This window comes from Balearica regulorum, chromosome 14 (genome assembly GCF_011004875.1).
Source record: "Balearica regulorum gibbericeps isolate bBalReg1 chromosome 14, bBalReg1.pri, whole genome shotgun sequence".
In the NCBI taxonomy this organism is placed as follows: Eukaryota; Metazoa; Chordata; class Aves; order Gruiformes; family Gruidae; genus Balearica; species Balearica regulorum.
In genome coordinates, this window is record NC_046197.1 from 5,386,572 (window position 1) to 5,400,234 (window position 13,663).

The 13,663-nt window shown below is 39.6% G+C and overlaps 1 protein-coding gene across 8 annotated transcripts in view; it reads right to left on the reverse strand.

Annotated features, from left to right (window-relative positions):
* TENM2 (teneurin transmembrane protein 2) overlaps window positions 1–13,663 on the reverse strand; it is a 619,020-nt gene that overhangs the window by 35,284 nt on the left and 570,073 nt on the right. For 4 of the 8 annotated variants that reach the window (XM_075766471.1, XM_075766468.1, XM_075766466.1 and 1 more), the window contains 3 exons: window positions 6,600–6,810; window positions 1,976–2,095; window positions 195–456 (listed from right to left, as the gene is read on the reverse strand). In XM_075766471.1, the coding sequence (XP_075622586.1) occupies window positions 195–456; window positions 1,976–2,095; window positions 6,600–6,810 (593 nt within the window). Of the gene's footprint in view, window positions 1–194; window positions 472–1,975; window positions 2,096–6,599; window positions 6,811–13,663 lie in introns of all 8 variants that reach the window. The other 4 variants (XM_075766467.1, XM_075766465.1, XM_075766463.1 and 1 more) reach the window with 1 other exon arrangement.

Below are 13,663 nucleotides of genomic sequence, written 5' to 3' on the forward strand. Positions count from 1 at the left end.
TGGGTGACATAAACCTAGGACATCTCCTGCAGACCTCATTAGAAAACCTGGTACCTGTCAGAATGAATGCAACTCTACGGAGGCATTGCTGCAGCAATTCCAGGGGACAAACGGTAACTCCGTGGTAAGCGCTCAGGTCAGCACCAGCATCTGACCACCAATGTTTATATCCTTTTCACTCACACTGTTCTTACCTGGGTTTCTGGTACGATGGGATTCCGGCCAGGAGCATCACTGAAGAAAGTTGAAAGTGGTGATGAAATGATGACTGGATCAGGACGAACAAAACCACTTAGATCACAGCTGGGAATGGAGTTCTCCTCTGTCTTCATCACAAGCGTGTCCATGGCGTAGAAGCTATTCCACGGCAACCATACTGTCCTTTCCTGACTCATAAACGGGGCTCGTTCAAAGTGCAAGGTTAGGGATGCTCCGCCATTTGCAACCAAGTCAAATCTAGAAAAACGTGGGCTTTAGAAGTGACAAGACTGAATAATTCCAGTAATAGCATTCCTGGCTGATGAAATAGGTATACCTATAGCAATAGGTATATTTTAAGTGTCATGCTTCAAATGATCCATAATGGGACGTGAATCTTGGCAACTAAACAACTGAAATCTAGCCAAGACAAGCAATGACTTGAAGTCACCTGGACAAACCTCGTTCCTATATATTATAAAATCTGCATTAAATAATTAAAAAATACCCAACAAACAAACCACTACATTTATTATTACAAGTCACCTTTTTATATAAAATCAGCAGAGAAGCCAAGTTCATCTGTGCTGGACCCTGAATTATCCCTTTCCTAAAAGAAGCTGTCCATCAAGCACAGAATGGGACACGTGGCAGTAAGAGGATAGTAAGGAAAAATTTTGCTGTTTGTGTTCTACAAATAAGATAAAAATTCCTGCCCCCAGGACAATCGATCTATCATTTTTCAGAGAGATTAGGTATTTACTCCCACCTCCCTACATAATCATAACAGTAATGTGGAGCTGCACAGGCATGTTGAAATCTGGCCTAAATGAATAAAATACTTGTAGGTGGTTCTGACAACAGAAGCAGGTATCAGTTGTTTCACGTAAATGCTGGCAACGTAACAAATTATTCAATGATTTCAATAATCTATTCAGATCTAAATACAGTTCAGCTCATCATTTATTGTAGTATTAAACCACAGAAATCAACAACATTATACTTTTATCATAACAGAATAATATTCTGGAAAAATGTGGAAACGAAATACTCCCTATAGTTCAGTTGACTCATATTAATTATTTCAATCCAATTGTTTGCATGCAAGATCAAGATAAAATGGCAAATGTTTACAATGCATGTGTCACAGATCTACTGTTTTAGTTACCACGGCCCAGTAAACTAGATAAACCATGACACATTGATTTTTGTTTATCTGAATATGTGTGCATTTCAAATCAGCTGATACAAGGGGGAAAAAGCACTTTTTTGCACAGCAGGAAATTGTCTAAATATATTCAATTAGAATCTTTTGATTACATTCTACCCTGAAGAAACTCAAAAGATAGTGGATCTTCAAAAGGAAAGAGAGGCAGGAGGGAACTTTTAACAAAATATACTATTTTATAAGGATACCATTTTTTTTTTTTTTTTTTTTTCCTAGCGGTGTTAGCCTGCCTTGCATTTTAAAACAGAGTATTTCTGGTCTCAGCTGGATATTACTGTAGTCCACAAATGTTTTCATAGATACAAAGCAATTTATTTGAAAGGAGTTTGCCTGCTAACACATTATTATCAGAAGCCAGCCTTTTCATATCTACTTGCAGTTAGTATTCAAAATGCCATGTGAAAAATTACTTTTGTGTTTACTTAATAGCTCTTTGCCCTGGGAGGAATGCAATGCATGATACCACACGGTTCCATTAGATCACACCATCTGTTAATCAGCAAAGATACTACATAGGAAATAGGTACTCAATGAAGCAAGCAAACTCACGTGCCATCCTGACGAGTGATGGTGTAGCCGTACTTTGGATACTTGACAAACGACACGTTGACCCCAACTAGAGGGGTTCCATCTGTAGTCACCACTTGGCCTCTTATAAGAGACACAAGACTGGAAAAGAAGATAATTTAAGGTATTAAAGTTGGTTACAAAAGCAAAGGTACATTGTTTATAAACTGAGTAGTGGAACACTTGTGCCTTGTTTACTCTAAATCCAATTTACTCCAAAGATTTTTAGAACGCTGAAGATACCACAGCATTGCCCAGCTATATACTTACATCAAGAAACTGCTTATCTATGGGGTGAGGTCTGTGTATACAGAATGGGAGTTAGTGCCGTCCTTGTCTAACGAGGCTTTGTCTCTTTGTCTAACGAGGCTTCGCAGAGTAGCAAGCTACCTCACATTCAGCCAAGCCAGAGCCCTGACCCTGCACAGTCCCACTGAAACGATGACTGGGACACAAAAACCTCCCTGGGTACAACAGCCTGTCTGTGGACCCCTAATACTCTTGAAAAATACAATGTAACACCATATCTCTTTTTTATACAACCAATTTTCCAAATGAAGGCTCATGTTCCTTGATCTTAGGGAGCGACTGATGTTTCTACGCTGCATTTGCTCCCGATTTGCAACCCTTGCTTTTCCCTTTGTCAACAGGAGAAAGGATTTGGTTCTAGGGCCGGCTTTGCGCACCGGCAAAATAGCGAGCTTCCGCAGCCAGCAGGTTAGGCACCTTTGCTTAACCTAAAGGAGACGAGGATGGGGGACTCCTTTAAGAGGCACAGTCAGTCGTCTTCTCTTCCGAGAGGGCTTTCCTGCTGCCAAGAGCAGGGCGGGCAGATGTTGCCGCTGCCCGCCTGGCCGCGTTCTCGGCCTCCTGAGCACTGGAAGTAGCAAGCCCCACTTCTCCCTGCTCTGCTGCTCGCTGCCACGGCCAGTCTGTTCCTGCCCCTCTGCTCTCCCAGCTGGAGAGGAGTCTCCATCCCCAGTTCCTTTCCCTTCCACCTTCCCTGTACCCTGACAGCAGCAGACTGGGGAGTGGGGGAAGCCGTGCGGCAAGAGGGAGATGGAAAAGGAGCAGCTCCTGGCAGATGGTTTCCATTTCTACATTGGAAATGTGAAAAAAGAAGAATGTGATCCTGGGAAACAGGGAGGAAGTTAAATCCTGCTGCAACCCATCACCTCAGGGACCACAAAATTGCATTTTGCTACAGTCCTAGGTGAAAAGATTTCTATTTCAGCACCACGTGCTTCCAGCATGACCCACCGACTCTCGTCTGTAGCTACCGAGAGCGCCAGAAAATGAAAAGCCTGGTTTCTGAACAGACTCCGTGCTGGCAGGACTGGAGCTGCCCCTGAACCGTATTGGGCTGCAGGCACCCCAACGGGCACGGCGCCCGGGGGGCACAGCACCCGGGGGGCACAGCGCCCGCGATCCAGTCCAAGCTGGGGGACAAGGGCATTAAAGTGACAAAACGCAGCTGGATTCGGGGATGGCTGTAACGCTTGCAATATCCCCACTGCTTGCATTTCTAAAGCGATGTGCGCGTCAGAGAACGTCTATTTGCATTTGTAATATCAGGGATTGTTTTCAGGTCTTTTCTATTAACTCCGAAACATTCAAGGTGCAGGGATGTAAATTTCTGACTGTATTATACTGGCTATTTAACAACTACTTCCTCATATTTTTATTCCAAACAAGGTGTAATATTTTCTTCAGTATTACATAAAGAAACTGATTAATGAAAATGAGCCATTTCTGTTACTTTTCTTGTAGAACTTTCAATCCTTTCTTGACCCTCCAGGTCAAATTTTAATTTCCAAAATCAACATTTTGTAACAGAATATGGAATTTAATAGAAATCGACACTTGATGAGAAAAACTACTTGGGAATACATTGGACAAAGAAAATTGTCCTAATAATTATTCATTTTGCTTGGATTTCACGTTACAAACACAGAAATAGTTGTAGGAAGACAGTCACTCAAGCTTCTAGGGGGGAACACTGTAGAAAGCAGATTTAGGCAGAAATCATCATATGGCAGAAGAGAACTAATAATTTTCATGACTTAATTTTTTCTACCTTAAGTTTTAATATTTCAGGAAATAATTTGAATGAGAACATTTTGGCCAATAATCTTCCTTTTTATTTCTAAAATGCCAAAATACGGAACACAATGGATATTAAAATTTGTAGCTAAAATCTGGATTTATAAGTAATATGTTGACTAATAGTCACACAGGGCAACCTTTTTTTTGGTCATCTTTTAAAAGTATAACTGATAAGTTGAGCTGAGTCCTTTTTTTTTTTACCCTGGAAATTAAATGTGTAAGAATGTAGCAATTTTTTTTCTTGAAAACTTCATGTCATCTTGTCTCTGCACAGAAACAAACAGTGAGATCTAAATAATTTTGCAGTCAATACATTTTGTTATTTATTGCTTTTGCAGGGTAGGAAATAACATTTTTTTTTTTTAATACTAGTACTGGAAAAAAAAACATAGCCACTATTTTGTCCCACTTTTTCATCTCTTTCAATGAAATGAGAGGTTGAGCTAAGAAAAGGAAGAGGCCATTATCTTTCATGGTAGTTCTGGAGACTATGGCAGCTTCAATATTCATGAATCTTGGAAACTTGCTAACCTGGTGGCACTTTTTAAAAGTCAAACCCCTTAGTTTTAAAATTTTCAATTTGACACTGTACATTACATTTGCCTAAGACTGGTACAAAAAAATAACAGTTGAGCTCAAAAGCACCTTCACAACTTAAGAGGCTACGGTCAATTAAAACTGTCATTAATATGCCATTTGCAAAACCATGTTAAAATACGTGATGCACTTCAGATGCATAAAACAGAGCTAAGACTCCCGCCACCAGGAACCCTAGCAAACATATTAAAAAAAAAAATATCTAAAATTTAAATGAGATTTTTTTTGAAGGAGCCTCAGGATTGAAGTGCCCAGCTCCCACTTAGTCTAGAGCTCTAATTCTTAGACTGTTTTGAAGTCTCCATCTCATATCCACACTTGATTATTTCTACTATAATATCTAATATTTCTTGGATGGTGCAAGAATGTCTGCATATCACTACACTCATCTAGAAATTTGGAATGATAATCACCTGCTTTTGTAAAATACTTCAAGGTCTAGGAATAAAGCATTGAATCATGTTAATAACACAACTAAACATTATCAGATGCTAGTGGAATAATGATACAGGGAATACGCTCATTTTAATTCTGGGTGGCTTAATGAGCCAACAGCTCAAGCGCTGGTTAGCTTACAACACGTAGCAGGGAACTGCCCGCTCCTCTTCACTCCAAGAAATTTTGCTGACTGCAACGCATATAGAGTGGCATGTACCAACCAGCCTGCGGACGATGTGCTTTTTATGCAGTAGCCTGTATTCCTTTTTGGACAAATTATTCAGCCTCATGAATTAGTAAACTTCCCTCTTGTCTTGTTTTCCTTTTCATGCAACATTGCAGAAAATTGCAAGAATTCCTCCATTTTATTTTTACAGACCGGATGAGAAAAATAAAATCACAAACTTAGATGAAAACAGGGCAATTTTCTTCTATTTTTCCAAACAACTTGATGTGTGTACGCGTAGACTATTTTATAGAACAGAATAAAGTCTGTATTATATAGAGTAGGATCCAACAGGGCTTTTCTGATAGAATATCATTCTGCTATTTGAGTGTCACAGGGATGAATACAATAGGGACCTGCCTGGTGTATCCAGAAAAATTATGATCCTCATTTTACAAATATTTAGGGACTTGCTCTCCATCACCCAGTAAGTCTACAATGAAATCCTGACTGAAAAACCAGTTTCATGTAATGAAGTCCAATCTTGTGGGTGTGATCTCAAATCAAGTTCATTCTTCAGTTTTAACTTTGGCAATATGAACATAATTAACATATTCATCAATTCTTAGCATCGTTCCGTGGAGACGTATTTAAATAATATTGATAAATAGGAACACCACTCTTCTTGTAAGCATACAATGGCATCAAATATCAATTAATCATGTGCTGGCTGGCTTTTAGATTAATTATAAATATGTAATTAATAATCACAGGGAAAACAGACATAGAAAAAGAAAACCAAGAATAAAATGAAAATTTAGAGGTATTGATGATACTAGTAAAACTACAAGTAAAACAGTTTTATATAAGGAATAAATAATAAAACTCCTCAAATTAATGTATTTTTAAAATAATATGAAATGTTATTCCATTATTGAAACTTGTGTTAACAGCACTAAATAAAATGCAATCTCGTTCTAACTGGAAACTAGTTTGCATTTTCCCTTGTTCTAGATTGCAATCTTCATAAAATATAAACCTCAGAAGCTCCTGCTCAGTGGAAGAAACCTTCTTCTAGGTGTTGCCAATGCATTAAAATGCTAAGAAAACTCAGTGTTATAAAACAAAGGCCACATCATAAATTGCAACTGAGTGCCCTCAGTGGGAACAATGCCTGAGATGGAAACACATGAAGCACCTGAAAGCAACACCTGAAGGTAAAACATGACAAAGTCTCTGGGAGAAATTTTCCCACACAACGCGACTGCACAGATACAGCGTCACATTTATAGCTGCTACCTGCTGTTGAAGGGATTTTCTCCGGGGATGATATGAGTGCTGTCCTTCCCCACTAAGAGCTTGATTCGATCATAGAATGACTTCACAGCTGGTGAACCAGAGTGGCTCTGTTGTATGATGTCAAGAGGGTCACGCGAGCCCCGGCACAGCAGGCTATTTTGACAGGTGGACTGGAGGCAGCAGTCTGGGTCTAGGCAGTCAACCAAGCCATCTGAAAGGTAAGAATCATCACGCCTCAGCCGGCTGCACAGTGCTATCAAGCAATAATATCTAACGGACATCTTAAGGCACTGGGAAAAAATGTTAATGCTTACTCTTCATAACATCTCTACGCCAGAAAACTGGTGATTGAACCAATAATGCAATGAGCGTGAGGCTTTCTCAAGTACGCTGGTTAAACACCACTACTGCTACAATTAATTTAAACCAGTCTTAGATGAGAATCAGTCCCAAAGAAATCTCCTAAGGGTTGGAACTAGGAAGAAGGACTAGCGGAAGGAGTACAGGATTTTCTGTTTACGTTTTTTGTTTGGTCGGTTTGTGTTTGTTCTGGGGTCCTTTTTTTGGTTTTGGGTTTTGGTTTGGTTTTTTTTTAATCTTTCCAACTGTTTGTTTTACAAAGCTTTTAGATTTCCTTGCTGGGCTATGAGACTCTTGAGAATTATGCTGCTTAATTTTATTTGTTCCTTTTGGGGAGATGAGGGAAGGAGATGGGACTGACAGCGTAAGTTATCATTACCTAAGTAAAATAAAAATTAAGTTGTACCCGTTATGGCAATTCATAGGAAAATGCTGCTGGAATTCCCACCTTCCATAGGTATCTGAATCAGAACTTGTCTGCATGCTTGGAAAAGGAAGTCACAAAGCTGGTGGGTTCAGTCATCATATTACATATTAGGTTGTCCATCAAGAATATTTCTTAAGAAGTATTTTAAAGAAAAATTAGAACGTAAACACCAGAAATTAAATTGGAATCCACAATGGGGAGATCAATCTGTATACTTAGATAAATCACAACTGACTATTTTTAGCACATACACTAATAACTTCTAGCATCATCCCTTCCTTCGGTATCATCATTTAACTGGAATGTTCTCTCAATGGAGTTCTACAGTAATTTAGAAATTAATAGCCATTTACTTCAAAATATTATCATCACAAACAATTTAGAAACATTTGTTCATCTACTCTGGCAAGAACCAGGCATTCAATCTGCAATCTGCTTAGGTCTGTAAACTCTCAGAGACTCCCCAAGGCATATTAATCTGATTTTTGAAGACAAATATAGCCTGGGCACATACTGAATGTCATACACAAGAAAGAACATTCCAGTAGGTTAGTTGATAAAAGTACCCTGGAGTAAGATCACGACTCATGTATTTTCAAGATTTTCAAATGCACAACAGACCAGCATTACCCTACACAGTGATAATTGGAAAAATGACAACAAAAGAAAACCCAACCCAAACCTATAAAAAGCTTTCTCATTTTACAATCAGCTTTGTATTTCCAATGGATTGTATGTGCCTGAAATGACTGTTTCTGATTTAAAAACCAAATTGCCAAGGTATGCCGACAATGTTTCATTCAGCCCTCTACGGAAATTTAACTTGGAGAAACTACCTTGTTGTTACTTTAAGGCCAGTCGCCTATTCACATGAAGAGCTCCATTCATCTTGAAATCCTTTCCAACGTGGCGGTAGGAATTTTCTTTTTTTTGCTACAGTCCATTTTCCACTCACTTTAGATAATCATTGTAAGGACACCATTAGCTTCAGAGTGTAACTCAAGGCAGTTTTTCCTATTAAGCTCCGAGAACTTTTTCTTGGCGTCCTGCGTTCTTTCCCGGTTTGTGACACCTCTACAACTACGAACGTAAAGCTGCCCCCCCTGTTTAATCTGCTCAGTTCTTTTACTCAGACGACCACCAGTCAAGAGAATCCTATCAACATATTTGAAACAACAGAAGCAAAACGCAGGATAGAAATTACTCCCTTTGAAGAATTCACATTTACCTGTTCAAGCTGCATCATATTTTTGCTATACCTGTTATTAGAGGTGAGCATATGTTATGTCTGTAATGACCTCATCATGCAGCAGATTATGGGATGCTGTGACCGAACACTTCTGATGACACCATGAACTTTCAATTGGCGTATCAATCTCTCAGCGTCCTGTCAGTCATGCGAATCACATCTTTATGCTCGCAAGCCCCCTTGGATATAGTCTGACATTGCAATCTTCAGTAAATTACCCTGTCACTGCCAATCTCACCGTTATCTCACAAACAATCAAGCAGGCAATCAAACTGCTCTGAATTGCCAGTTCAGGACCTGGGAGGCTAGAAACATCTCCATTCAATACCAGGGAGAAACCTGCAAATGATTCTTTTCATGTTGGAAGGTTTTTATGCAGTTATGTGAATTCAGATTTGCACACTTGCAGATGGTTACAAGAGCTTAGAAGAGACAGGCATGTAACGTACCACAAACATACACGTGATTTACTTGGTTGGAACATTATTACTTACAATATATGGCTATATTCCCCCATACTAATTTATTCCCAGATGGCCAGATTCGGGAGTTAGGATATTTTTACCTTATGCCAACTACTTGCTCCAGCTTGTTGGAACAGCAGACCTGAGGTATGGAGCTGTTCAGCACACGCGGCCGGGACCTGGACACTGCTGTTTGGGGTCAAAGGCTCATACGCTGCTATACTGTTTGCAGCCATAGTTGCATTGCTGCTATTATTTACTCTGTCACTCTGAAATCTCTGACTCTATGTATGAAAGAGTATTGATTACTGTCAGAATATATTTGTTTCTAGCTCATGTTTGCCTAATTAGCTATCCAGACCTATTATCACAGACTGGTTGAGGTCGGTGGGGACCTCTGGAGGTCATCTGGTCCAACCCCCCTGCTCAAGCGAAGCTACCAAAAGCTGATTGCCCAGGACCATGCCCACACAGCTTTTGAGTATCGTCAACGGTGGAGACTCCACAGCCTCTCTGGGCAACCTGCTCCAGTGATCAATCAACCTCACCATTAAAAAAAGCATTTCACAGCACATGTTTGTGCCTGGGGTTGTTCTTCCCAGGTGCAGGACCTCGCACATCATGAGGTTCCTATCAGCCCATTTCTCCAGCCCCATTGTACCATTACATATGAAGTACATTGTTACAGAATCATTTAGTTGCATTAGACTCAGTTGATTAAAACAAGGACTAGAAAAAAACGCACCTTCTGTAAGAGAAAAACTCTGCCATAAGCATGAATTTTAATTAGAATTCAGTACTTTGTTTTTTAATATATATTTCAGAGCTTGTCGTCTTCCAGATTTCCTCAGGCACACTGAATTATTTATATGGTTAATTCAATGACAAAACCCTCACCATTAGCCTCACCAAGATATTGCTGCTTTTCATAGCGTACACATCTGAGTTTAAAGCGGCCAGCTAGCAGCTCTCTGAAGCTCTGTATGCTAAAGGAAGGAGATTGTAGAGGGAGTTAAGATGGTGCTGAACCTCCTCCAACAACCTGAGACCAAAAAGAAGTCCTGAGTTGGCCTTAACTGAGAAAAAGAAAGGGGAAATTGTGATCTGATTTAAACTGGCAGCACAGGATTAGCTCTCCATTGCTGCTCATGGTTCTTCTGAATTCTCAAATCTTTTCAGAAACAAATCAAATCACATGGTCTTCCTCTTGAAGATTTCATTTCTACTAACGGGTACACACATTTCTTGACTTTCCGTGACCTGCTCCACAAGCTTTTTGGCAGACTTAACTATACAGCAAAAAGAAAATTTTAAGTATTACATATAAGTAGAATAATCTACTCGTGCACATCATATTTTAAGATGGCCTTATTATTGTGTTCTTGTTGAACATCATTACGAGGTGTAAAAAGCTCTCAGTAGAAATAGTGATATATATTACTGCTAATGTATTTAGAACCTCTCATCATCAGCTTTCCTTCACCGCTGAATACATTTCTCATTGCATTCAGGTGACTGGATTCCAGATTTGTGCTACACCTTTCTTCGGGAAGTTGGTGCTTCAGCTATTGTGGTTTTTGTTTAACTCCCATGAATAAATTATCTTTAGTTTCCACTCTTCATCAAATACTTGCAGGTTGCGCTTCAGGTTCAATTCATGATGCATGCAAATGCTTTCTGTACCCGGCAGGGGACAATTTGGTTTCCAGAGCAAAACTTCTGAGCACATGCTCAGTAGAGGGCATCCTTACACTTCCCTAGCTTCAGGAGCTGGTGACTTTCAGAGCATAATTCCTGGAAATTTTTCTTTTTCCAATAAACATTTCAGACTGATGATTAAAATGGAGGCAGGGAGGAGGGGGAACAGCAGCTACCACGAACCCTGAGGGCAAAAGGGCCTTTGATCACTCTAAGGGCAAATTAGTTAATTTATCATGATCCGATTTTAATTATGTGTAGTATTAATATACCCAAGGTGAAAGAATTAGAGATGCTCTATCAGATTATCAAAAGAGTAGGCCTTCTCTCTGCCAACACAGAAATATTTTAATTGAGCTCTAAAACTGCATGCAGAACTGTTTCCACAGACAGGCTATTCCACAGCCCAGAATATCTTATTACCAGCAAGTTTTATCTAATATTTAACCCAAATTTTCACTTCTGTCGCTTGATCTAATTACTGTTAGCTATATCGGCATATATCATTCAAAATAATTCCTCAGAAGTTGCTGGTGCTAACAAGAAAGGAAATGCTTCTAATCCTGTTCCAGCCCTGTTCCTCAACTGGCCAAACTGGAAAGCCTCTCTGTAAACTGTCGGGATATCCATTATACCACTGGCTTTTATAACAAACTGTGAGCACAACAGAGTATTTTCCTAAACCTAAGCCGCCTCTCGGGACAACCAGGATTGTAAATCCCAAATTGTGGCAAAGTAGAATAAGCCTGGCTTCTGTGTAAGCTGGGTGCGCCTCTGAATGCCCCCACAACTCCCTAGGGAGGTTTTAAAGTGCCCCGGAATACGACGTTGGTAGAGCTACAGCCCACTCAGGACCCCGGTGCTGCCCAGAGCTCTGGCGGTCGGGAAAACCCTCATCCCTAACAGCACCAGCTGGAAGAACTGACCGCAGGTACAGCTCCAGCTTCGCACGGAGCGCGTGGTGGTCCTTCAGAGCCCATCAATACCGGTGGATTATTGATGCTCCGACTTCAAACTGCACATTGCATAGAGCAGAGTTGACCCAGAGGGCTCCAAGATGAAAACAACCTCAAAAAAAAAAAGTTTGCTCAGTTCCAGTGTACACACGGATACCTACGCAGCAACCGGTGGCTTTTTAAATTACGGAAGTTGCAGTCACTGAATTTCTTGCTTTTGCTTCTCCGGGGGTTATGAGAGCATGTTATTGCAGTAACGTATCCCATGAGTGGAAGGATAAGCTGGCTAATGTGTGCAAAGGCGATTAGAGGCTGACATGAAGTTTTAACAAAATCACATACAAGCACACTCGTTAGCTCTTGTCACACATGTAATATCTGGTTTTGATACAGATTTTATACTCGAGCCTGCATGACTCACTCTGGCCCCCATCCACAACAGATTTCAACTACTCATTACATTTAATATTCTAGAACTGACTATTGTACAGGCTCTGGGAAGGTATTTTCTGCACCAAGAGAATTCTGGGTATTTATATTGAGAACTTCATAAAAATCTTTTGTCTGTGCTGAATTAGAGACCCCTGCTGAGGCAATGCTTGTTGAGGCAAGCTAAATTACATGATTTGCTTTTGTGCTGTGAAATACTTGTATTATCTTAAATGTCACGAGCCTGATGCAGTATCAAGTCACAGGATTTGTAATTTTCTAAAAGCATTTTTTTCCTAAATGTTTATTGCAGGAAGACACTTCTCTTTTCTTTCTATTTTCTTTCTGTCTAATTTCAGAGATGAGTTTTCTAAGACAACTCAAATAAACAGCCTTTCAATCAGTCAAGTGCACTGTCCTGACAGTGAACTTCTCTAGAAATGTATTTTTCTCATGAATTGAAGAGAATTCATACTGGAGCAGATAGCTGCCTTTCTCTCATTCATTATCTTTAATGCATTGTGCCAAACAGAATTACTGGCAACTGTACTTCTTGGTGGGGTTACAGCTATATAGCAGCAAACTGAAGGGCAAAATTTGCCTTCTGAGATACGCACAACTCTCTGTGGAAAGCCAAGTGGAAATAAATTAAAATGTATTTTAAAAAGAATTTCCCACTTTGCATAACAAACAAGGAATTCCTCATTCTATTTAGCTTAGTATTCTATACCGCTATAGGCTGCTTCCTTTCCTTCCCTACCCAATTTCAGTCCAGATAATTACATTTTGAGGAGAAATGTGATCTAGGAAGTGATATAAACAGAGACTACGTTTAAGCTTCTTTTTTTTTTTTTTTTTTTTAACCTGCCTGCACCTGCCCTCTCCATCCTGATCAAATCTGAAACAAACTAATTTAGCAAAATTTTGGCTCTTTTCCTTTCTCTGAGATTACATCATTTAACTGTCTTGTCAAGAAAAATTATAAACATGAGTAGAGTAAGTTTGAAAGGATGCAAAAGGTGGGAGAAGAAATAAAGAAGGAAAAAAAAAAGCCTAGAAAGGGTAACCCAAGTGACTGATATGGGACTCCTGCCAGGACTGCTTCTGCAGCAGCCAGCATTCTTAAGTATCTCTCCCAAATTATCCCACAGAATTCAGGACAAATGCCCCTGGAACATGAGCTCCTGGTATCAAACGAATCCAACATCTAAACTGTTCTTTAGAAAAGAAATACGATGTTTGCTATGCATTACATTGTTTGTTTTATTGGGAAGCACTGTAAGGTGAAATCTAGTTAAACATACACAATTTATGAAGACTGTTCCAAGATACTAAAAGCATTTTGCAATTTAGGAACAACTAAACTATTATACAATAGCTGTTGTAAAAAGATGGGTATGAACAGCCCCTGTAGTGATTTCCCTATGCAATATGGCAAAAAGACATATGAACTTAAAAAGTAACATATCTTCTCCCACTCC